This window comes from Callithrix jacchus, chromosome 15, assembly GCF_049354715.1.
Source record: "Callithrix jacchus isolate 240 chromosome 15, calJac240_pri, whole genome shotgun sequence".
In the NCBI taxonomy this organism is placed as follows: Eukaryota; Metazoa; Chordata; class Mammalia; order Primates; family Cebidae; genus Callithrix; species Callithrix jacchus.
The window spans coordinates 67,212,214-67,236,680 of NC_133516.1; the positions used below are offsets into that span (position 1 = coordinate 67,212,214).

Sequence of the window (24,467 nt, forward strand, 5' to 3'; positions counted from 1 at the left end):
GCAGTGGTCTCTGGGTAGTGGGGATTGCGAAGGAAGGTTTCTATTTTTTTATTTGAATTTTTATAATGAGCGTGTATTATTTTTTGCAGTCAAAACAGTTTTTAGTGAAAGATACTAGAAAGTATAATTTAATGGCAACTAAGTATATTGTTTCTTTTCATGGTGAATGATTTTCTCAAGTGATTATCTCCCCAGCTCTGTTCAAAACATCACGGAACTTTTTTCTTTTTCTACCATTCACAGTGACCTACTGATAGAGAATACTTCACTCACTGTCCCAATCCTGGATGTCCTTTCCAGCCTCCGACTTGACCCAAACTTCCTGGTGAAGGTAGGAAAGACTTTCTTTCCAGAAACAGCCAGCTTTCCAACTTTCTGGAACAAATGTTAGTCAGTCATTGCCTTGGGAAAAATCTTGTGTAATGAACATTTCATTTTGAAACTATTGTGTGTCATATTTGATTTCCCTTTTTCTCTTTTTTTTTTCTCAACAAGTTTCATATGCTGTATATGATAGATTCATAGGTCTGTTTTTAAGCAGTAAGTTTTGAATGGAAATCTTCTGTATTGCTTGAATTGTACCTGCTTCCAAGGAATAATACTTTTTATGCCTTACTGTAGCCAGTTGAGAATTTAGGCTCTAAATGTAAGATAATAGTTCTCTTTCACATTTATTGCCTGTTTTTGACGAAGCTGTGGTATTAACAACTAAAAGATTGTAATTTGGGGGAAAATCAAAAGGTTTTTTTTTTCCCCCCTAAATTGTAAGTGGGAAAACTGAGTGAGAGAAGTGATTTTTTTTTTTCTAATTTTACCTAATAGTTCAGGATAAAGCTGAGATAGTGACATGAAAATGTATAGTTTTTGTGCTTGTGATTTTTAGGTCCGCCAATTGGTGATGGATAAGTTGTCATCAATCAGATTGGAGGATTTACCTGTGATAATAAAATTCATTCTTCATTCCGTTACAACCATGGATGCACTTGAGGTATGCTGTTATAACTCATCATACCTAGATAAAGGGACTTAAATTAATAAGTCCCAATTGCTCTTCTCTGTCCCCAGACTGAGAATACTGACTAATCCAGATAGCATGTAAAGAAGAGAATGAAGCTGTTCAACAGATTCATTACTCTATATAAGCTGCTGTAAGTTATATTTACTCTTTTTTTTGTAGTACCTCACAGAATTCTGAAATTTGAGGTATGGCATTCTGTGACATTGCATTAGCTATTCTCATCAACTCTATTTTTCATAATGTCCAACGTTTACAATTTTTTCTTAGTGTTTCAGGAGATTGTTATGGTTGAGAGACTGGACTGTGCCTACCCACTACGAATGAATAGAACACCATAGCTAATATTTACTTTCTGCAGGTAATTTCTGAGCTTCGGAAGAAGTTGGATCTGCAGCATTGTGTTTTGCCATCACGGTTGCAGGCTTCCCAAGTAAAGCTGAAAAGTAAAGGACGAGCAAGGTAAAGAGCTGATGGATAATTGCCACCCTTTTCCTCACATAGGATGTCACAGTTTTCTGATATTTCAAAGTCAGAGTTAGAGCTTAATACTTACAACTACAAATAATGGTACTATTATGACATTTACATCTAGTATTATATAGTTATTCAAATTACATATATGTATGTGAGTATGTATGTGTTTATATGTTTTCTTAGCAATTCAGATTAATCCTAGACAGATTACAGTACAAGTTTATTAGCCATCTTATACGTGAGGTTGTCATTTGCTCCAGGATACATAGCTACTGAGCAGGAACTCAGATCTTGTAAGTTCTTTTCTGGTAGGTAGAAGAGTAATTTTCCTCTCTGCTACTTGTAGTTCCTCGGGAAATCAAGAAAGCAGCGGTCAGAGCTGTATTATTCTCCTCTTTGATGTAATAAAGTCAGCTATTAGATATGAGAAAACAATTTCAGAAGCCTGGATTAAGGTGAGATCTTTGGAACTTTGACTATCAAGGAGGAAATTAGTGGCAATTAGTGACATATATAAATAAGGTAAATTGAAATAAAAATCTCAAAAGTTATTCAAGTGGAAATGATAGCCGATAGTTGCCATATAGACACATTGGCTCTCAGATGAGATAAAAAGGCATGCTGAATAAGGTGAAATGTGTTTCGCTGCTGTGTCATAATATTTTTGTGATTCTTTTGTTTTTTCAGGCAATTGAAAACACTGCCACAGTGTCTGAACACAAGGTAATATTTGTGTACTATGCATTTTAAGTATTGCAGACGTAAAGTAATGACAGTGGCTAGCTTGCCTTCCTGCTTTCTTTTTCCCCTCCTTCCAGTCACCCTTTTCTTTCTTCTGTAGTTGCTGTAATAAACATTAGCTGTCTGGAAAAGATAATCTGAGGTGGTGACTGGCCAGATAGCCTGCCCCTACTCACTCTGGCTATAAAATAAGCTTACAGTATCCATAAGGGGAAATACTAACAATTTAAACAAGCACATCAAGATGCAGTCAAAGAAGCCAAGTCCCCACTGATGAGATGAAGAAAATAACCACCTACGTCTTAGGTCTCTATATCTGCCTAATTGCCCTTCCTTCCATCCAGCACTACTGTCAAGATAATGGCATTTCATGTTTTTCTTTACTTTGCCCAGGTAGACCTGACTGGAGTAAAGACCTGACTAGATCTTATGTCTTTCTTAATTCTAGAAATACCTTACATCAAAAAGCCAGATGATTGGCTGGGCACAGTAGCTCATGCCTATAATCTCAGCACTTTGGGAGGCTGAGGCAGGTGGATTGTCTGAAGTCAGGAGTTTGAGATCAGCCTGGCCAATATGGCAAAACCCCATCTCTACTGAAAATACAAAAAAAAATTAGCCTGACCTGGTGGCATGTGCTGCTGCACTCCAGCCTGGGAAACAGAGTAAGAAACTCTGTCTCCAAAAAAAGCTAGATAATTGAGTTTCTTAAGTGCTGATTGGGGCTTTTAAAGATTTTTCTTTGGTTGGAATCTGTTTTGTGGGATTTTGGTTGTGTTGTCTAATTTTTGGATGACTATCTTAAAAGCTTTTATAATGCTGAATAGAGCAGTGAAAAAAATTTATAATTTTTCTGTGGTGAAAAATATCAAAGTACTCCAACACACTGTTTTTAGTTTTGCATAAACATAAATTGACCACCTTGGTTGCCTGCATACCTATTTGTACATATTTGTAATCATTGTATAAATATAGTTTGTATTCTTTTTTCTTTTAACATTTTTTCTCCTGTCATAAATATTTCACGTGCTTCTGCATTGTCTTCATTGTTATTTTTAATGACTGTATTCTCATCTAATGTTTCTCAATTTCAGTGTCTTAAGGAGTGGAGCATTCAATTAAGAGAAGTAGTAGAATTTGTTTTGTTTTTTTTTCTTTTTTTGTCCTGCTTGCCTTTTTTTAACTTTTTTTTTTTTTCCTGGAAGCATAGACTCAAGATGCCCTGAATACACTCCCAGCTTTTTCTCTCTCTCTCTGTCTTTTTTTTTTTTTTTTTTTAAGAGGCAGGCTCTTGCTCTGTTACCCAAGCTGGAGTGCTATGGCAACATCATAGCTTACTGCAGCCTCAAACTCCTAGGTTCAAGTGATCCTCCCACCTCAGTCTTCTTCGGAGTAACTGGGACTACAGGGAAGCACTAACAGGCCTGGCTATTTATTTATTTATAAGGTGGAATTTTGCTCTTTTACTCAGGCTGGAGTGAAGTGGCACAATCTCAGCTTGCTACAACCTCCGTCTCCTGGGTTCAAGCAATTCTCCTGTCTCAGCCTCCCTAGTAGCTGGGATTATAGGTGCCTACCACCACACCTGGCTAATTTTTATATTTATAGTAGAGACAGGTTTTTGCCATGTTGGCCAGGCTGGTCTCGAACTCCTGACCCCAGGTGATCCACCCACCTCGGTCTCCCAAAGTGCTAGAATTATAGGCATGAGCCACCACACCTGCCCAATTCTTCTATTTTTTGTAGAGATGTAGGTCTTGCTGTGTTTTTCAGGCTGATCTCAAATTTTTAGCTTCAAGTGATCCTCCTGCTTGGGCCTCCCAAAGTGTTGGGATTATAGGTGTGAGCCACTGCACCCAGCTCTCAAATTTTTCTTTTTTAGGTAAACAAGCTAATTGTGGAGAAAAACCCACAAGGAATCTACAGATGTAAAAAGTACAGTTTTAAAGGGCTGGGCGAGAATTGCCTGAACCCAGGAGGCGGAGGTAGTGATGAGCCGAGATCGCACCATTGCACTCCAGCCTGGGTAACAAGAGCCAAACTCCGTCTCAAAAAAAAAAAAAGGGCTGGGCATGGTGGCTCAAGCATGTAATCCCAGCACTTTGGGAGGCCAAGGCAGGTGGATCACAAGGTCAGAAGTTTGAGACCAGCCTGACCAACATGGTGAAAGCCTGTCAGTACTAAAAGTACAAAAATAAGCTGGGTGTGGTATCACATGCCTATGATCCCGGCTACTCAGGAGGCTGAAGTAGGAGAATCGCTTGAACCTAGGAGGCAGAAGTTTTGGTGAGCCAAGAGTGCACCATTGCACTCCAGCCTAGACAACAGAGTGAGACTCCATCTCAAAAAAAAAGATACAGTTTTTCTTTACTCTCTTCCCATTCCTCAGGGATAATCCTTTCAAATTTTTTCTGTCCATAGGCAAGCTGTAATTACATGCAAGTACAGGTATACTCTTATGCCTACACATATGTATGTTTATATTGTTTTTGCAAAAGCAGAATCTTAACTATGATTATGGGTGGTATTGTTTAAAGAGACAGGGTCTCACTCTGTCACCCAGGCTAGAATGCAGTGACACGATCATAGTTCACTGTTACCTCAACCTCTTGGGCTCAAGTGATCCTTTCTCCTCCGCCTCCCAAAGCAGTGGGATTACAGGCATGAGCCACCATGCTCAGCCTGATTATTATTTTACAGGTTGCTCTTTTTCCTACTTCATGTCAGGAATGTCTTTTCTCTGTCAAAAAATATAATCTAGCTCAGCAGTCTAACCTTTTTGGCACCAAGGACTGGTTTCATTCAAGACATTTTTTTCCACAGACAGTGTTGGGGCATGATTTCAGGATGAAACTGTTCCACCTTAGATCATCGGGCACTAGTTAGATTCTCATAAGGAATGTGCAGCCTAGATCCTGTGCACGTGCAGTTCACAATAGGGTTCACACTGCTATGAGAATCTAATGCTGCCGCTAATCTGACAGGAGGTGGATCTCAGGTGGTAATGCCCACTTGACTGCCCCTCACCTCCTGCTTTGCAGCTTGGTTCCTAACAGACCACAGACTGTGGTCCAGGGGTTGGGGATCCCTGATCTAGCTTATTCTCTCTTTCTTTTTTTTTTTAATTTTTAAATTTTTTAATTTAAAAACTTTGACAGTCTTGCTCTGTCACCCAGGCTGGAGTGCAGTGGCATGATCTTGGCTCACTGCAACCTCCACCTCCTGGGTTCAAATGATTTATCTGTCTCAGTCTCCTGAGTAGCTGGGATTACAGGCCCCTGCCACCATGACCATCTAATTTTTTTTTTTTTTTTTTAAGTAAAGATGGGATTTTACCATGTTGACCAGGCTGGTCTCGAACTCCTGACCTCAAGTGATCTACCCACCTTGGCCTCCCAAAGTGCTGGGATTACAGGCGTGAGCCACCATGCCCAGCTTGTCTTGTTCTTTTTGATGACTCTAATATTTTAAAAATTAAAATTACTCTATGATGATTTATTGAACTTTTCCCATATTGATGGACATACAGTCTTTCCAACTTTTCACAAAGTAATTTTCCTAATAATAGTGAAAATACATACTGGAGTTGGCAAGTGATTGAATTTTTATTTTAATAAATGTGAAGATGTTCAAAGTTACTTCTATAGTAATATCACTTTCATGTATATTGCAATGTATTCTTAGGAGATACCAGTGGTTAATAGTTGTGATACTTTATTTCTCTGAAAATTATTTCTGGGTTTTGTGAAAAGTATAGATACTTCCAGAGGAGTTTGTTGAACAAATGAGTATCATCCATTCTGTGCTTTAATGGGAAAAAGCTGCTGTTTTGTTGTAGCAAATGTACTGATTTACTGACTGTTTTTCTATTGCATATTTGACAATAGGTTTTTGACCTGGTGATGCTTTTCATCATTTATAGCACCAATACTCAGACAAAAAAGTACATTGAAAGGGTGCTAAGAAATAAGATTCGATTAGGCCGCATTCAAGAACAGCTACTCCAGAGTACATTCTCTGTTCATTACCTAGTAAGTGTCAAAGATTATTGACTTTTAATCTAAAAAGGAAAGCTTTACAACTCCCATGTAAAATTTTATCTTACTTCAGTCCGTTGTTCACACCCATTGAGATTTTTGAATATTATTTTTGCATTAATCATTTTGATTGTCTATCTCAGTGCAGTTTGCAACTTTGACAAACTGGCCTTCCATATCCTGTTCTAAGTAGCTTACAAAAACCTTGAGGGGAATAGGACCAGCCTGTAGAAACTAGTAGAAAAGGAATATGAACCTATTTGAACTGTCACTCTGGCCATTCAAAACTGTGGACTTAAGGTAATCAGTCCTCTAGAAATGTAAATTATTCAAACTGTAATTTTGTAAGCTGGGAATAGTGTTTTTCTGGCTGAACATTCAGTATATTAGCAGTATAGAATTTGGAAAACTGGATGAGCCAGTGGATTGGGGTTTGGGCTAGGAGCTAATGAGAATACCTCATTGAGTCTTAAGATTTTATATTTAGGAATAGATTTAATGTTTGTGTTATTTTATATTGCAGTTCTTTCTGTGTTTATTTCTGCCAATGATAAATGTTTTGGGCTGTAATTTTCTATAGGGTAAAACCCATATGTAATTTTTCATTGCATTTTCCCTAATAGAGGATTATACCCAACTTAGTACTAAATGTAGGATTTTTAAAATTATGACATCAATAAGGAAGCTATGTTTATTAACTGGTTATTTACTCTGGGTCCATTAATGTCTGTGTATGTTATTGGTAGGACATGATCACTTCTCTCTTGATCTTCTTTTTAAAAAAAATCAGTTTAGTTAACACTGAACCTTAATATACCGATTTCAAATTATAACCAAGGTGGAGCATTCCTGGTGGATAGTGTGATTGTGTAAGGAAACTGGAATTTAGAAGATCTGGCCTCCAATTCCAAATTGAGCAGATAGGAATGTACTGTTAGACTTATAATTTAACTTATTTGAGCTTAAAGGTTAATTATTATCCAAATGTGCAATCCCATTGATCCTGAGAGAAAACTCAGAATGGTGAAAGATTATTCTATGTAAAACACATATTAAGATTTCTTAAGTTAAAATGAGAGGGAGGAGAAATCTGATATTCCAAAAGGATAAGCAACTCTTAGGCTGTGTACTAACTGTTTGCTACAGCTTCTTTTCTCTCTCTCCTCTTCCCCACTCAAGGTTCTTAAGGATATGTGTTCATCTATTCTGTCGCTGGCTCAGAGTTTGCTTCACTCTCTAGACCAGAGTATAATTTCATTTGGCAGTCTCCTATACAAATATGCATTTAAGTTTTTTGACACATATTGCCAGCAGGTATGTTGAAACATTTATTTTGGTAAGGAACGGGGGAAGGGAAAATAATCTGATGTTTATTTCTTGTTGGTTGGAACTTACTGAAGGGGAAGAAACTCTGAACTGGGTCTCAGGAAAGCTCAATTCTAGTCCCAGCCTTGATGAAATGAAGAGACTTGACTGGTGGACCTAACTCTGTGTTCTGAGCTCTAAGATCCTCTATCTGAAATCAAGATCCAGATCCAGGCTATTTCAAATCAACTTTGGCTTAAAGTATTGGGGTCATCAGTAGGTAGTTTCCATAATACAGGAATGGCAGTTAAATTTAGCTGTAAATAATTCCAATCTTGGAATTGTTCTCTAGAAAAAATTGCAGCAAAAAACAAATGAACAAGAAATGCTTGAGGTTCTAACCCTATTTCCAAGAACATGAGACACTTTTTTTTTTTTTTTTGAGTTGGAGTTTTACTCTTGTTGCCCAGGCTGGAGTACAGTGGCATGATCTTGGCTGACTACAGTCTCTGCCTCCTGGGTTCAAGTGATTCTTCTGTCTCAGCCTCCTGAGTAGCTGAATTACAGGCGCGTGCCATCACTCCTGGCTATTTATTTATTTTTTGAGACAATTTCATTCTTGTTGCCCAGGCTGGAATATAATTGTGCAATCTTGGCTTATGGCAATCTTCACCTCCCAGCTTCCAGTGATTCTCCTGCCTTAGCCTCCCAAGTAGCTGGGATTACAGGCATGCACCACCGGGCCCAGCTAATTTTCTATTTTGGGTAGAGATGGGGTTTCTCCATGTTGGTCAGGCTGGTCTTGAACTCCCAACCTCAGGTGATCGGCCCACCTTAGCCTTCCAAAGTGCTGAGATTACAGGGTGAGCCACCACGCCCAGCCTAATTTTTTGTATTTTAGTAGAGACAGGGTTTCACCATGTTGGCCAGGCTGGTCTTGAACTCCTGACCTCAGGTGATCTACCTGCCTCCACCTCCCAAAGTGCTGGAATTATAGGCATGAGCCATCACACCTGGCCGAGACGCATTTTAATAGCATATGTCCAGAGAGGGAGTACTGTACTTGTGGAAAATGTTTATGAAAGCAAGTACAGAACAGTGTCTTTATTTAGTATTTTTACATATATTCTTCCTGTTATTAGCAATGTTAAAATGCATTTGAATAGAACTTTTAAAATGAAGATTTGTAAAAAAAAATTTTCAAATAGAGCCATAGTTGCAGCTGACATGCGCTAGCTGTTGCAATTGAGAATATAATTCTGTTATGACTATCATGGAGTGATGGTATAAAGGAAGAATGGCATCTAAGACATTTTTGAACCCTCTTAATATCTTAGAGACACTATCATGATTCCATGTTTTCTTGGAAACATGCAAGTCTAGCCTGTACTATATGGAGAAAATCTTTAAAGCTTTTAGCTCCTTGAGTGCCATAGTTTTGAGAAATTTCAACTGATCTTGTATAACCCCAATTTAAAGGGTAAATTTAATCCATATGAGAAAAAAGAAAGAGGAAAACCATGCCAAGGAGCAAAATCAGGAGGGCTTAGGTAATGCTCACTGATAGATTATGGGAAATAGGTCAAGAATGGATGATAATAGTTACATTGCTTATTCCTAAATCTCCTGAAGCCAGCACTAATGAAAACTAAATAATAGATGATGGGATTGGGTTGATTGTTATTTTAACAAAGTAGAGATTGAAGAGGCCTTGGGGTAAATCCTTTTAGAGCAGCCATCCCATATTTTGTTTTACACTGTCTATTGACTCTCCCCTGTATAGGAAGTGGTTGGTGCCTTAGTGACCCATATCTGCAGTGGGAATGAAGCCGAAGTTGGTACTGCATTGGATGTCCTCCTAGAGTTGGTAGTATTAAACCCATCTGCTATGATGATGAATGCTGTCTTTGTAAAGGTATCTCATTGGCTTCTTGTACTTTAGATATTGAATACTATAATTGGTGGGAGGAGGTGGGAAGGAGGTGAAATAATAGGCAAGTAGTATAAGGTGACTATTCTATGTGTTAATTCATTCAGTAAACACAGTAAACATTCTGGGTGCTGTGCATGTAAAGTAGGTCTTTGCCTTTGATGTTAAAGACTAAGACACATAAGCAAGTCACTATAAATACAACACGGTAAATTTTCCAGTAATGTACTATAGATGCAACAGAGCAAGAAAAATTAAATTTAGCCTGGGAAGCTGGAGAAATCTTCAAAGAGGCAATTTGAGTGATTGTTGAAGGATGGGAATGATTGACAAGAGAAAGTAAGGGAAGTGGATTCTAGACAGAGAAAAGTTTGAGCAGAAGCAAATTGGTGCCCAAGTCAATGGTGTGACTTGGAGGAATGAGACGCAAACAAGCATGACTGAAGTATAGGATATGTATGGAGAGGAGTGGTGGGAGGTGAGGCTGGTAAGATACAGGACAGGCCCATGTTGCAAAGGGTCTCAAATAACCTGCTAAAGAGTTTCAACTTTATTTTCTAGGTAATAGGGAGCTATTACCAGTTTTTAGATAGAGTTGACCTAATCTACTCGACTTTGACAGATAACTCAGTAGGCTATATAATGGGTGGATTGGAGACCGCTGAAATGGTCTAAGGGAGTGAGAGTAGGGTCAGATTTTTATTCATGGGAATGTAGAAGAAATGATGGTTTAAGAGACAATTTGGTGTTAGAATTAACATGACTTGGTGAACTTGGTAACTGTTAAGAATATGGTGGCAATAAGAAACAGGAAAACTAGGTCTGAGTTTATCATCTTAGGAAACTAGGTGAATGGTTGTGTCATTTCCTGAGACTAGGAGGGAGAACATCATCTGTAGGAAGTATGTTGAGTTCATTCTGGGATAGCCACGTGTAGATGGTTAGTGGATAGTTGGAAATTCTGGTTTGGAACCCTGTGGGGCACCCTTTGGTAGAAGATTTAATTTGGGTATTCATAACCATATAAATGTGAGCTCAACTGAGGCAGAAGACCATAGAAGCTTAGAAGAGCACAGACATTTTGAGAACGTTACAGTTTAAGTGGCAGACTAATGCAAATGTTCATAGAAGGAAAATGAAAAAACTAGAAGATAAATAATGTGAGCTTGAAGGATGTCAGGTAGCAAAAGCCTAGGAATGAGTTTCAAGACTGAGGGATTTATCTCCAGTGTTATACTGTAGGAGTTGAAGATGGAGCATAGGTTATTGGCTTTGGTAATTAGGATAACTCTGGTAACCTTTGAAAGAACAGTGTTAGTTGAATTATAAGGATGGAAGCCAGAGAGTAGTAACTTGAAAACTGGGGGAATAGAGTCAATATTGAGAAGCATCAAGGAGGAGGAGAAAATAAGAAAAGGAGCTTAAGAGAAAAGCTGGTTGCAAGAGAGATATTTTTTAGATGAGGAGGTTTGAGATTGCTTTTTTTTTTTTTTTTTTTGAGACAGAGTTTTGCTCTTGTTACCCAGGCTGAAGTGCAATGGCGCGATCTCGGCTCACTGCAACCTCTGCCTCCTGGGATCAGGCAATTCTCGTGCCTCAGCCTCCTGAGTAGCTGGGATTACAGGCACGTGCCACCATGCCCAGCTAAGTTTTTGTATTTTTAGTAGAGACGGGGTTTCACCATGTTGACAAGGATGGTCTCGATCTCTTGACCTCACGATCCACCTGCCTCGGCCTCCCAAAGTGCTGGGATTACAGGCGTGAGCCACCGCGTCCGGCCTGAGATTGCTTTTAGGCTGAGAGAAGATTCAATAGAGAGGAGGAAATGGAAATTTTTTAAAATTAAAAGTTTACAAAGCAGTTTTATTACTTTTTCCTCAGACAAACTATGAACGGTAGTATAGCTGTTACTGCCATGTTACAGATGAGAAAAGCGGAGGCATTTCCCAAGGTCACAAAGTAGATAGTTTCCTTGTGACTCCTTCCAGATCTGTAGAGAAAGAAGAAAAAATTCATTGAGTAGAACCTGGGAAGGCAAGGAATAGGGTAAAGACATAGCTTTTGATAGAATACTATTTTCACCGAAAATAAAAAAGCGGGGGAAACGTCAGAGGTAAAGAATACAGAGAACGGAGAACTTGAAGATGCATTAGAAGCAGTAGATGATTAAAGCCCAGGATTATTGTGGTTCAGAGTGAAAAGGACAAAGAAAACATCTTTCCTGATATTTGTTCCTACTCTCTGATAATAAAAGATTTAGAAAGCTTTAAGAGTTTTCTCAGTTTATATGCGGTCTATCAAACCTTTGGGCTCTGAGCAGAGCTTTTAGAACTTAAGCTTTTCTTTTTTTTTTTTTTTCTTTTCTAAAGAGACGGGGTTTCACCATGGCCAGGATGGTCTCCATCTCCTGACCTCATGATCCACACGCCTCAGCTTTCCTAAGTGCTGGGATTACAGGCGTGAGCCACTGCACCCAGCCTAAAATTTAAGCTTTTAATTAAACTAAAAAGTTTTAGATACCTGGCTATCTATGTGTGCCTCTCTTACAGGGATTTTAATTTTTTGATTTTTAAGGGAAAAAATATCAGTTGCTATCGTCATTGTTGGTATCATTTTTTTCCACAGGGCATTTTAGATTATCTGGATAACATATCCCCTCAGCAAATACGAAAACTCTTCTATGTTCTCAGCACACTGGCGTTTAGCAAACAGAATGAAGCCAGCAGCCACATCCAGGTAAGGGGCAATATGTTGGGAAAGATTTTTTTTTTTTTTTTGAGATAAAGTCTAGCTCTTTCACCCAGACTGGAGTGCAGTGGCTCACTGCAACCTCCGCCTCCTGGGTTTAAGCGATTCTCCTTGCCTCAACCTCCCAAGTAGCTGGGACTACAAGCACATGCCACCACAATACTAATTTTTGTATTTTTAAACCTCTTTACTTGAAATTTGCTGGACAAAACCAAGCAAATGATAGATTTGCTAGTCTGTGTAGTAGTGGAAATAGAGTACATAGCCATAGTTCCAGCAATTTTTTATTCTTACCACAAACATTAAGGGCCTACTCTGCCAGGCACTGATAAATTAGATCGATCCTCTGCCCTCAAAAAAAGCTTTGTCTGTTAGGGTAGAGATGGGTCTGTGATCAGCTAATCATGAAACTATTCAGGTTCTGAATGCAGTGAGGGCACATAATTGCCTTGTTTTCTGAGAAACATCTCCATCTAATGTGAACTTCACCTGGGCTTGCTTTTGTTCGTGGGCATCATCCACTGAAAAAGCGAGGCCGTAATCCCAGCACTTTGGGAGGCCAAGGCAAGTAAATCACATGTGCCCAGGAGTTTGAGACCAGCCTGGGCAACATAGTGAAACCTGTCTACAAAAAAATAACGCCCAGCCTTGCCTCCATATTTAAATCTGTACCTAAGTATTTTATTCTAGTTCAGTATTTTAGCTGAGCTGTCATCAACATTATGATAATTTTCATATCCTTATAGAAATAATAATAATAAAAACTATTATGATTGAATGTCTTATCATGTGCCAGGCACTGTTCTAGAAGTTTTTGGTAATTCATCTCTAATCCTTAAAACAACCTTCCCCATTTCACAGATGTAAAAATTAAAACTTGGAGAGATGAAATGACTTGCTAAAGACACAGAGGGGTGGGCGTGGTGGCTCATACCTGTAAACCCAGGACTTTGGAAGGCCAAGGTGGGCAGCTCGCCTGAGGTCAGGACTTCAAGACCAGCCTGGCCAACATGGTGAAACAAAATTAGCTGGGTGTGGTAGCAGGCACCTATAATCCCAGTTACCCAGGAGGCTGAGGCAGGAGAATTGCTTGAACCTGGGAGGCAGAGGTTGCTGTGAGCAGAGATTTCACCGTTGCATTTTAGCCTGAGCAACAAGAGCTAAACTCTGTTCTCAAAAAAACACACACAAAAAAACTAGTAAATAATAGAACCCTTTATGGTCTAGCTGTATGACTCAATATCCATTCATTCTTTTGCTGTGCCATGCCAGCATTTTCATTTTTCTTCATCGTCTCATTGCAGGATGACATGCACTTGGTGATAAGAAAGCAGCTCTCTAGCACCATATTCAAGTACAAACACATTGGGATTATTGGTGCTGTCACCATGGCTGGCATAATGGCGGCAGACAGGTACACATGGAGATTCTGACTTCTCTGGTTTAAGATCAGTTAATCTTGCTAACTAACAAAGTGTTACATCGCATAGACATTTTAACAGTAGATGTTACAACTATAAGAGAAATGAGCAAATGTGTTTTGCAACTTTTCCATGTTCCCTTCTAATTGTGACCATATATGATACCATGTATGTTTTTTGCTGGATTGTGATCCTAGCCATTACAATCTGTGGTTAAAAATCAAGGATTGCCTAGAGGTAAAATTCTAGAAATCTTTGCACAAAAAGGGAACCCTGATTCTTTTGGAATGTATTTTTCTGTATCTGCTCCTGATATAGGCACTAGACAACTCAGGTGTCTACGTTGCTGTGTCATTTCTGTCTGGAACTTTATACAAAGTTCAGTTCGCAATTCAGTTCATGCTCCTGGGAAATTATTTTCTGAGACATCAGAAGACATCTTTAGAATCCACATTGTGGAATCCTAATTAGGGAAAAGGAGTCAGACTAGTGGAAGCAAAGAGAGAAAATATATAATTCTGCCTTTTTTCATAGTCCAGGACATGCAGCCTTCCTGTGTCCAACTTATCACCAAGACACCTGCAAGTTAGCTCACCGCAACCTTGGCATTATCAGTACTGCACATTATCAGGTCTTGAACTCCTGATCTCAGGCGAACTGCCCACTTCAGCAAATAGCATACCTCATAAATACTGTTCTATAAATCCCCAGCAAGCCTTTGTTTCCTTGCAGTCAGCTCCTCTGTTGCTGGCTGGCCATTGCTTTCTTGCAACTTATTTTCATACTTTCTCTCTTTATTAGAGAAAGTATTCCTTTCTTATTATCTGCCTTTCTTTACCTACAGCTGTCTTGGTAAATTCTCCCTAGCTCCCCTCCCGCTAGCAGCTCATATAGTATTTGCTCCTCTGTGACACATTAATGGAAAGAGGTTGCAGAGTGTACTGGTTAAGAGTTCGTGCACTGAAGCCATACTGCTTGCCGGGGTCAAATTCTGGCTCCATTGTTTATTAGCTAAATTACCCTGGCTAAGTTACTTTATCTCTGCCTTTGTAGACTCACATCTACAGGATAATAATAGTATTTACTTCATAGAGTTGTTGAGAACATTAAAGGGTTAGAGCGATGCCTAGCACATAATATGTACTAAAGAAGCACTTGCTCTAATTATTACTAATTTGCCCTTAAACTATATATATAAGAAAAAAGAAAAAAAGAGATAATGATTCTTTGCTCTAGTCTGTTTTGTATGGACAAAATAAATACTCTTCTCTGTCTTCATGCACTTTTATCTTTACCCTACTTCAGAGAAGTCAGAATTCTTAAACTTATTGCCAATTGTTTTAAAATATTGCATAAGGGAAATTACAATTCTTTGTTTTTAGAAGTGGATCATCTAGTTCAACCCAAGAGAGAGCCAGTCTGAGCGATGAGCAGTGCACTCAGGTGAGTTCTTCTTCTTCCTCCTCCTCTTCTTCTTCTTCTTCCTCCTCTTCTTCTTCTTCTTCCTCTTCCTCTTCTTCTTCTTTCTTCTTTTTTTTTTTTTTGAGACAGAGTTTTGCCATGTTGCCCAGACTCTGGAGTGCATGGCAAGATCTTGGCTTACTGCAACCTTCACCTTCCAGGTTCAAGTGATTCTCCTGCCTCAGCCTACAGAGTAGCTGTGATTACAGGCACTGACGACCACACCTGGCTAATTTTTTATATTTTTGGTAGAGATGGGGTTTCACCATGTTGGCCAGGCTGGTCTTGAACTCCTGACCTCAAGTGATCCACCTGCCTCAGCATCCCAAAGTGCTGGGATTACAGGCCTGAGCCTTGGCACCCTGCCGAGTTCTTATAATGTAATTGGATATGTTAATGAGTAACTGAGGAATTGCTTCTAGTCACTGTCAGTTCACCGGAAAGTGCTTCTTTTGAAAAAGAAGTTTTCCTGAACTTCTTTTATGTTTATTTATTTATTTATTTTGAGCCTGGATCTTAACTCTGTTGCCCAGGCCGGAGTACAGTGGTGCCTCCTGGGTTCAAGTGATTCTCCTGCCACGGATTCCCAAGTAGCTGGGTTATAGGCTTGCGCCACTGTGCCCAGCTATTTTTGTATTTTTAGTAGAGACGGAGTTTAACCATGTCGGGGTTTCACCTTGCTGGCCAGCCTGGTCTTGAACTCAGGAGATCTGCCCACTTCAGCCTACCAAAGTACTGGGATTATAGGCGTGAGCCACCTCGCCCAGCCCCATTGCATTTATTTCTATATCCATTTAATCTCTCTAATTAAATTACAAAGTCTTAGCAAGCAAGATTTGCCATGTTTATGGAATAACACTTTGGTTGAGCATGGGGACAAATAAGTGTATGGTTGGAAAGTAGGATATAAAGCTAGTTTAGGCAGGGCACGGTGGCTCAGCCTGTAATCCTAGCACTTTGGGAGGATGAGGCAGGAGGATCACTTGAGGGCAGGAGTTTGAGACCAGCCTGGCTAACGTGGTGAAATCCTGTCTAATAAAAGTACAAAAAATGAGCTGGGCATGGTGGCAGGTGCCTGTAGTCCTAGCTACTCAGGAAGCTGGTGCAGGAGAATTGCTTGAACCCAGGAAGCATAGGTTGCTGTGAGCCAAGATCACCCCACTATACTCCAGCCTGGACAGCAAAGCAAGACTCTGTCTCAAAAAAAAGGAAAAGCTAGTTGAGAGAAAAAAATGTATTGCTTTGAATGCAAAGCAATACATTTTTATTTCATTCTTTAGGCAGAGATATTTCCTCAGGATTTCTTGGCATGGAAATGGTTAAATCAAAGCTTTGCTTTAGAAAAATTAATCTGGCTGCAGCATCTGACAGATTGGAAAGGGATGATACTGAAAAGAGACAGACTGGTCAGGACGTTCAGGAAAACTTCAAGTGAGAAATAGAGCTTTGCCAGTAAAATCAGAAAGTGAGAAACTTCGTCTTGAATGGGGCGAATGGAGTTTAGGAAGGATTGGCAGCCCAAGGTTTAAACCATTCTTCCTCTTTGCTCCAGGTGACCTCCTTGTTGCAGTTGGTTCATTCCTGCAGTGAGCAGTCTCCTCAGGCCTCTGCACTTTACTATGATGAATTTGCCAACCTGATCCAACGAGAAAAGCTGGATCCAAAAGCCCTGGTAAAGCCAATTGTCTTAAAGCAATAAAGCATGAGAGCTGCTTTACTATATTCTTCAAGTCTCTTTCTCTTTCTCCAGTGCAAAAATAGAGAGATCATCCTGTGAGCTCTTCTAAATTCTAATTGGGAAAGGCTATTCTGCCCTACCCTGCCTCGGGGCACTTCTCTGAGGCCCCCTTCACTTAATAACAATGACAATAGTAAAGAAGAGATTGAGGTTGTTAATGATGATGGCTACTATCTGTCTGAGAGCTCTATTCTATGTTAGGCCTTGTGCTAAGTGCTTTTTATGCACCCTCTCTTTTCTGTTTCTCAATAATGTTTAGTTACTTCCTTTTTAGAAATGAGGGAACTGAGACTTAGGTTAACAGTAATTTATATGGGGCTCTACAGCAAGTACACCCTGCACTGCCTTTTTTGTTTGTTTGTTTGCTTCTTGAAGGAATGGATTGGGCATACCATCTGTAATGATTTCCAAGATGCCTTCGTAGTGGACATCTGTGTTGTTCCGGAAGGGTAGGTATTGTTTACCTGCTGGCTTGGTTGTACTGGTGAAGTTACATTCTGTCAGTAGCTGATACAAACTTTAGAATACCCTTGACCTCAGCCACAGCTTCCCACTCCCACAGCTTCTTTCCTCCCAAACCCAGCACCCCTGTACCCTTAGCTACAAAATTCCTAAAAGGTTCACTGTTCTGTTTCTAATTTCTCCCCATGATAGTTGTGTTTCAAATTGGTTTGCTCTAGTAGTTTCTCCCATAGCCTTGTGTATTCCTGAGCTTCAGCATCAAATTCTGGGTTTTCTCCACAGTGACTTTCCATTCCCTGTGAAAGCTCTGTATGGACTGGAAGAATACGATACTCAGGATGGGATTGCCATAAACCTCCTGCCACTGCTGTTCTCTCAGGAGTTTGCAAAAGATGGAGGTCCAGTGACTTCACAGGAATCTGGCCAAAAGTCAGTATAATTTTCCTTTTCTAAACTTGTTAGTGTTTTGAATGTTCACAGGGAATTCCACAGTTCTTTCAATATGTGAGGAACTTGAGTCAAAAAGTTTCTCTTGGGACAAATGGTATTTGGAGAGGTTAGGGAGAATGGGGAAGATTCCTTGTTTTTTCCTGGATCCTTGGCTTGAGATTTATAGTGCCTTGTGTGAGCCAACAGATAATCTGAGACTACTTTCTTTTCTGTTTCTTATTCTTTCCCCCACTTGAACATCCTTGGCTACCTCTGCTTCTCTTACCTTCTCTTTATCTTATTTCTGGTTCTCCTAACACATGGACTTTCATTCCTCATACCTCTGCCTTCCTACAGTTCAGCTCATTATATTTATTTTCTTAATGGAGCATCCATTAAGTTCTGGGTGAATCACTTGAGGCCAGGAGTTCGAGACCAGCCTGGCCAACATGGCGAAACCCCATCTCTGCTAATAATACAAAAATTAGCTGGGCATGGTGGTATCCGCCTATAATCTCAGCCACTCAGGAGGCCGAGGCAGGAAAATTGCTTGAATCCAGAAAGCAGAGGTTGTAATGAGCTGAGATCGTGCCACTGCACTGCAGCCCGGGTGACAGAGCAAGACTGTCTCAAAAGAAAAAGTTGCATTTCCCATGTATGTGGAGTAATATACCTATGAAGTATGGTCTAGAAATTGATTTTTCCTTTTTAGATTGGTGTCTCCACTGTGCCTGGCTCCCTATTTCCGGTTACTGAGACTTTGTATGGAGAGACAACATAATGGAAACTTGGAGGAGATTGATGGTCTACTAGGTATAGGATGAAGTCATCAGATCCTTTCTTCTTTATACTCTTTGGTAAACTTAGAGAAAGGGCAGATCAATACATGGTATATGTGGGGAGGAATTTTCTAACTTCAGCAGAGTAGGTTAGCATTGGAATTCCAAAGACAAAATAGTACATACAGAATCCCATTATGTTAACAAATCAATTGTTGTAGAAACTTTCTAATTATATTTGTTGGTTGCTATATGATATGCAAATATTTTAATCAGATCTTGGCCTTCAAATATGAGTTAAAGGGGAAAGTAAGTAGCAAGGAGAGCTAGCTCTAGAGGCAGCTTCCAGATTTTATTGGCTTGAACTAAAGGTAGTTGGAAATGTTTGTTCTCTCTCAGATTGTCCTATATTCCTAACTGACCTGGAGCCTGGAGAGAGGTTGGAGTCCATGTCTTCTAAAGAGCGTTCATTCATGTGCTCTCTCATATTTCTTACTCTTAACTGGTTCCGAGAGGTAAGCAGAGTTAATAAGATGTTTCATTTATTCTCCATAGTTTTTCTCAAAACTATTTTTTGGTTCCCGTAAGACTCCCTAAAAGTCTCCACCAAGCACTGTCCCACCACCCCCCAATTAGATATACCTCCTTATGTAGCCAAATCAGAAACTTAGAATTCACTTCACATTGCCTATGCTTTCTTTTCTCCAAGCTGCCTTCTGCCTGGAATGACCTCACCTTCTCCACTATAAAACTACTGGTCATCCTAGCACAGGTGTATGCTTACTGTTTTGATTTTACTGTGCTGGTAGTTTCCCTCCCATTAGAACATATTTGTGTTTAATGATAATGACAATGATGGCAACAACTTACATCTCTATCTCACTGCCTTCCCCTTACATATTATTTCAGGAATGTTTGTGCATTTGAATGAGCTTATTTGATTACCACAGCTCTGTTATGATGTGGGCAGGATAGGTATTGCCCTCAATTTATACATACTGAATTTGAGGTATAGGGAGTTCAAAGTCATTAAAAAGTTTTAAGTACTTTCACTATACCAAGTGCTAGACTCATTTTTTTCTGAAGAAATACTTAGAAAGGTTAAAGACTTAGCCAAGGTCACACAGCTAATAAATAGCAGAATAGAACTTGTTTCATTAAAGTGTGTGCTCTCTGGCTATTCCACCTGGTAACATAACTAGTAATAAGTAAAACTAGGATCTCTTTTTTTTTAAGATGGAGTTTTGGTCTGTCACCCAGGCTGAAGTGCAGTGGCACAATCTTAGCTCTCTGCAACCTCCACCTCCCAGGTTCAAGCAATTCTTGTGCCTCAGCCTCCTGAGTAGCTTGGATTACAGACTTGCGTCACCATTTCTGGCTAATTTTTGTATTTTTGGTAGAGATGGGCTTTTGCCATGTAGGCCAAACTAGTCTTTAGCTCCTGGCCTCAAGTAATCCTCCTGCCTCGGCCACCCAAAGTGCTGGGATTATAGGAGTGAGCTGCCATGCCTGACTGAATCTCCTGTTTTTGGCCCAGAGATTTATTTATACCACCTTGCTGAGGACACTTCTATTACAGACTAAACTCAAAAGATCCTGCTGTTCATAGACATCGCTCAGCTCTGGATAAATAATACAAACAAGGTTAATATCTGAACATTTGGAAGTATAAGAATGTAATTTGTACATTGCAGATTGTGAATGCTTTCTGCCAGGAAACATCACCTGAGATGAAGGGGAAGGTGCTTACCCGGTTAAAGCACATTGTAGAACTGCAAATAATCCTGGAAAAGTACTTGGCAGGTAAGGGAAGTGTCCTGTACTCATAGTACTGCTAGGCCAGTAGTGAGGTGATAAAGCACTTAGCTTTCCCTGTTACCAGAACCAGACAAAGACACATCACAAAAACAAAACTGCAGGCCAATATCCCTGATGAATGTTGATACAAAAATCCTAACAAAATACTAGCAAGCCTAATTCAGCAACACAATAAAAAGATCAGCTGGGCGTGGTGGCTCACACCTGTAATCCCAGCGCTTTGGGAGGCTAAGGCAGGCAGATCACTTGAGGTCAGATATTTGAGACCAGCCTGGCTAACATGGTGAAATTCTGTCTGTATTAAAAATATAAAAATTAGCCAGGCTTGGTTACAGGTGGGCATCTTTAATCCCAGTTACTTGGGAGGCTGAGACAGCAGAATTGCTTGAACCTGGGAGGCAGAGGTTGCAGTGAGCCAAGGTCATGCCCCTGCACTCCAGCCTGGATGACAGAGTGAGACTCCATCTCAAAAAAAAAGAGATCATTCATCATGACCAAATGGAATGATTTATCCCGGGGATGCAAAGATTGTTCAACATATGTAAATCAATGTAATACATCATATCAACAGAATGAAGGACAAAAACCATGTAATATTCAAATATATGCTTAAAATTTTTTTATAAAACTCGGCATCCCTTGATCATAAAAAAAAAAACCTCAAAAAACTGCACATATAAGGAACACAGCTCAACACTATAAAAACTGTATGTGGCAGATCCATAGTTAATATTAAACTGAACAGAGAAACTAAAAGCCCTTTCTCTAAGATATGGAACAAAACAAAGATACTCACTTATGTAAAACCACTATTATACAACATAGTGTTGGAAGTCCTAGCTAGAACAATCAGACAAGAGAAGGAATAAAGGGCATACAAATTGTAAAGGAAGATATTAAATTATCCTTGTTTGCAGATGGTATGACCTTATATTTGGAAAAGCATAAGGATTCTACCAAGAAACTATTAGATAAATTCAGTAAAATTGCAAGATACAATATCAACATATAAAAATGAGTAGCATTTCTGTATGCCAACAGCTAACAATCTGAAAAAGAAATCAAGAAAATAATCCACTTACAATAGCTACAAATAAAATATGTAGAAATAAACTTAACCAAAGAAGTAAAAGATTTCTACAATGAAAACTGAAACATTGATGGAAGAAATTGAAGAACACACACAAAAAAGGAAGATACTTCATGTTCATGGATTAGAATAATAACCCAACACAATCTGCAGGTTCAAGGCAATCCCTATCAAAATACCAATGATATTCTTCACAGAAATAGAAAAAAAAATCCTAAAATTTATACAGAACCACAGAAGACCCAGAATAGCCAAAGCTCTCCAGAGTAAAATGAATGAAACTGGAAGAATTTTTTTTTTAATTGCATTTTAGGTTTTGGGGTACATGTGAAGAACATGCAAGATAGTTGCATAGGTACACATGTGGCAGTGTGATTTGCTTCCTTCCTCCCCTTCACCTAAATCTGGCATTTCTCCCCCTGCTATCTCTCCCCAACTCCACACCCCCAGCTGTCCCTCCCCTGTTCCCCCCAACAGACCTCAGTGTGTAGTGCTCCCCTCCCTGTGTCCATGTGTTTTCATTGTTCAACACCTGCCTATGGGTGAGAACATGTGGTATTTCATTTTCTGTTCTTGTGTCAGTTTGCTGAGGATGATGGTCTCCAGGTTCATCCATGTCCCTACAAAGGACACGAACTCATTGATTTTGATGGCGTATATGTGCCACATTTTCCCTGTCCAGTCTATCATCAGTGGGCATTTGGGTTGTTTCCAGGTCTTCACTATTGTAAACAGTGCTGCAGTGAACATTCGTGTGCATGTGTCCTTATAGTAGAAGGATTTATAGTCCTTTGGATATATACCCAGTAATGGGATTGCTGGGTCAAATGGAATTTCTGTTTCTAGGTCCTTGAGGAATCACCACACTGTCTTCCACAATGGTTGAACTAATTTACACTCCCACCAGCGTGTAAAAGTGTTCCTATTTCTCCACATCCTCTCCAGCATCTGTTGTCTCCAGATTTTTTAACGATCGCCATTCTAACTGGCGTCAGATGGTATCTCAATGTAGTTTTGATCTGCATTTCTCTAATGACCAGTGATGAAGAGCTTTTTTCATATGTTTGTTGGCCTCATGTATGTCTTCTTTTGTAAAGTGTCTGTTCATATCCTTTGCCCACTTTTGAATGGGCTTGTTTTTTTCTTGTAAATATGTTTTAGTTCTTTGTAGATTCTGGATATCAGCCCTTTGTCAGATGGATAAACTGCAAAAATTTTTTCCCATTCTGTTGGTTGTTGATTCACTCTAATGACTTTTTTTTTTTTTTTTTTTTTTTGCTGTGCAGAAGCTGTGGAGTTTGATTAGGTCCCATTTGTCTATTTTGGCTTTTGTTGCCAATGCTTTTGGTGTTTTGGTCATGAAGTCCTTGCCTACTCCTATGTCCTGAATGGTTTTGCCTAGATTTTCTTCTAGGGTTTTTATGGCATTAGGTCTTATGTTTAAGTCCTTAATACATCTGGAGTTAATTTTAGTGTGAGGTGTCAGGAAGGGGTCCAGTTTCTGTTTCTGCACACGGCTAGCCAGTTTTCCCAACACCATTTATTAAACAGGGAATCCTTTCCTCATTGCTTGTTTTTGTCATGTTTATCAAAGATTGTATGGTTGTAGAAATGTTGTGTTGCCTCCGAGGCCTCTGTTCTGTTCCATTGGTCTATATCTCTGTTTTGGTACCAGGACCATGCTGTTTTGATTACTGTAGCCTTGTAATATAGTTTGAAATCTGGTAGTGTGATGCCTCCTGCTGTGTTCTTTTTGCTTAGAATTGACTTGGCTATGCGGGCTCTCTTTTGGTTCCATATGAAGATTAAGGTGTTTTTTTCCAGTTCCGTGAAGAAGGTCATTGGTAGTTTGATGGGGATAGTGTTGAATCTGTAAATTACTTTGGACAGTATGGCCATTTTCACGATATTGATTCTTCCTAACCATGAACATAGAATGTTTCTCCATCTGTTTGTGTCCTCTCTTATTTCGTTGAGCAGTGGTTTGTAGTTCTCCTTGAAGAGGTCCTTTATATTCCTTGTTAGTTGTATTCCTAGGTATTTTATTCTCTTTGTAGCAATTGTGAATGGCAGTTTGTTCTTGATTTGGCTCTCTTTAAGTCTGTTATTGGTGTATAGGAATGCTTGTGATTTCTGCACATTGATTTTGTATCCTGATACTTTGCTGAAGTTGCTTATCAGTTTCAGGAGTTTTGGGGCTGAGACGATGGGGTCTTCTAGATATACTATCATGTCATCTGCAAATAGAGACAATTTGGCTTCCTCCTTTCCTATTTGAATACCCTTTATTTCTTTTTCTTGCTTGATTGCTCTGGCTAGAAGTTCCAGTACTATATTGAATAGTAGTGGTGAGAGAGGGCATCCTTGTCTAGTGCCAGATTTCAAAGTGAATGCTTCCAGTTTTTGCCCATTCAGTATGATATTGGTTGTTGGTTTGTCATAGATAGCTTGTATTATTTTGAGATATGTTCCATCAATACCTAGTTTATTGAGGGTTTTTAGCATAAAGGGCTGTTGAATTTTGTCAAAAGCCTTCTCTGCATCAATTGAGATAATCATGTGGTTTTTGTCTTTGGTTCTGTTTATGTGGTGAATTACATTTATAGGCTTGTGTATGTTGAACCAGCCTTGCATCTCCGGGATGAATCCTACTTGATCATGATGGATAAGCTTTTTGATGTGCTGTTGCAATCGGCTTGCCAGTATTTTATTGAAGATTTTTGCCTCTATGTTCATCATGGATATTGGCCTGAAGTTTTCTTTTCTTGTTGGGTCTCTGCCGGGTTTTGGTATCAGGATGATGTTGGTCTCATAAAATGATTTGGGAAGGACTTCCTCTTTTTGGATTATTTGGAATAGTTTCAGAAGGAATGGTAACAGTTCCTCTTTGTGTGTCTAGTAGAATTTGATTGTGAACCCATCTGGACCTGGGCTTTTTTTGTGTGGTAGGCTCTTAATTGCTGCCTCGGCTTCAGATCTTGTTATTGGTCTATTCAGGGTTTCGACTTCTTCCTGG

The 24,467-nt window shown here is 39.4% G+C and overlaps 1 protein-coding gene across 12 annotated transcripts in view; it reads left to right on the top strand.

Moving 5' to 3' along the window:
* FANCD2 (FA complementation group D2) overlaps positions 1–24,467 on the top strand; it is a 77,140-nt gene that overhangs the window by 15,994 nt on the left and 36,679 nt on the right. For all 12 annotated transcript variants that reach the window (XM_008982131.5, XM_035276268.3, XM_078351626.1 and 9 more), the window contains 17 exons: positions 244–331; positions 884–988; positions 1,377–1,477; positions 1,839–1,947; positions 2,180–2,215; positions 6,121–6,264; positions 7,450–7,584; positions 9,359–9,490; positions 12,131–12,241; positions 13,558–13,667; positions 15,057–15,117; positions 16,688–16,807; positions 17,249–17,322; positions 17,618–17,764; positions 18,477–18,577; positions 18,943–19,058; positions 20,238–20,346. In XM_008982131.5, the coding sequence (XP_008980379.2) occupies positions 244–331; positions 884–988; positions 1,377–1,477; positions 1,839–1,947; positions 2,180–2,215; positions 6,121–6,264; positions 7,450–7,584; positions 9,359–9,490; positions 12,131–12,241; positions 13,558–13,667; positions 15,057–15,117; positions 16,688–16,807; positions 17,249–17,322; positions 17,618–17,764; positions 18,477–18,577; positions 18,943–19,058; positions 20,238–20,346 (1,799 nt within the window). The remainder of the gene's footprint in view (positions 1–243; positions 332–883; positions 989–1,376; positions 1,478–1,838; positions 1,948–2,179; positions 2,216–6,120; positions 6,265–7,449; positions 7,585–9,358; positions 9,491–12,130; positions 12,242–13,557; positions 13,668–15,056; positions 15,118–16,687; positions 16,808–17,248; positions 17,323–17,617; positions 17,765–18,476; positions 18,578–18,942; positions 19,059–20,237; positions 20,347–24,467) is intronic.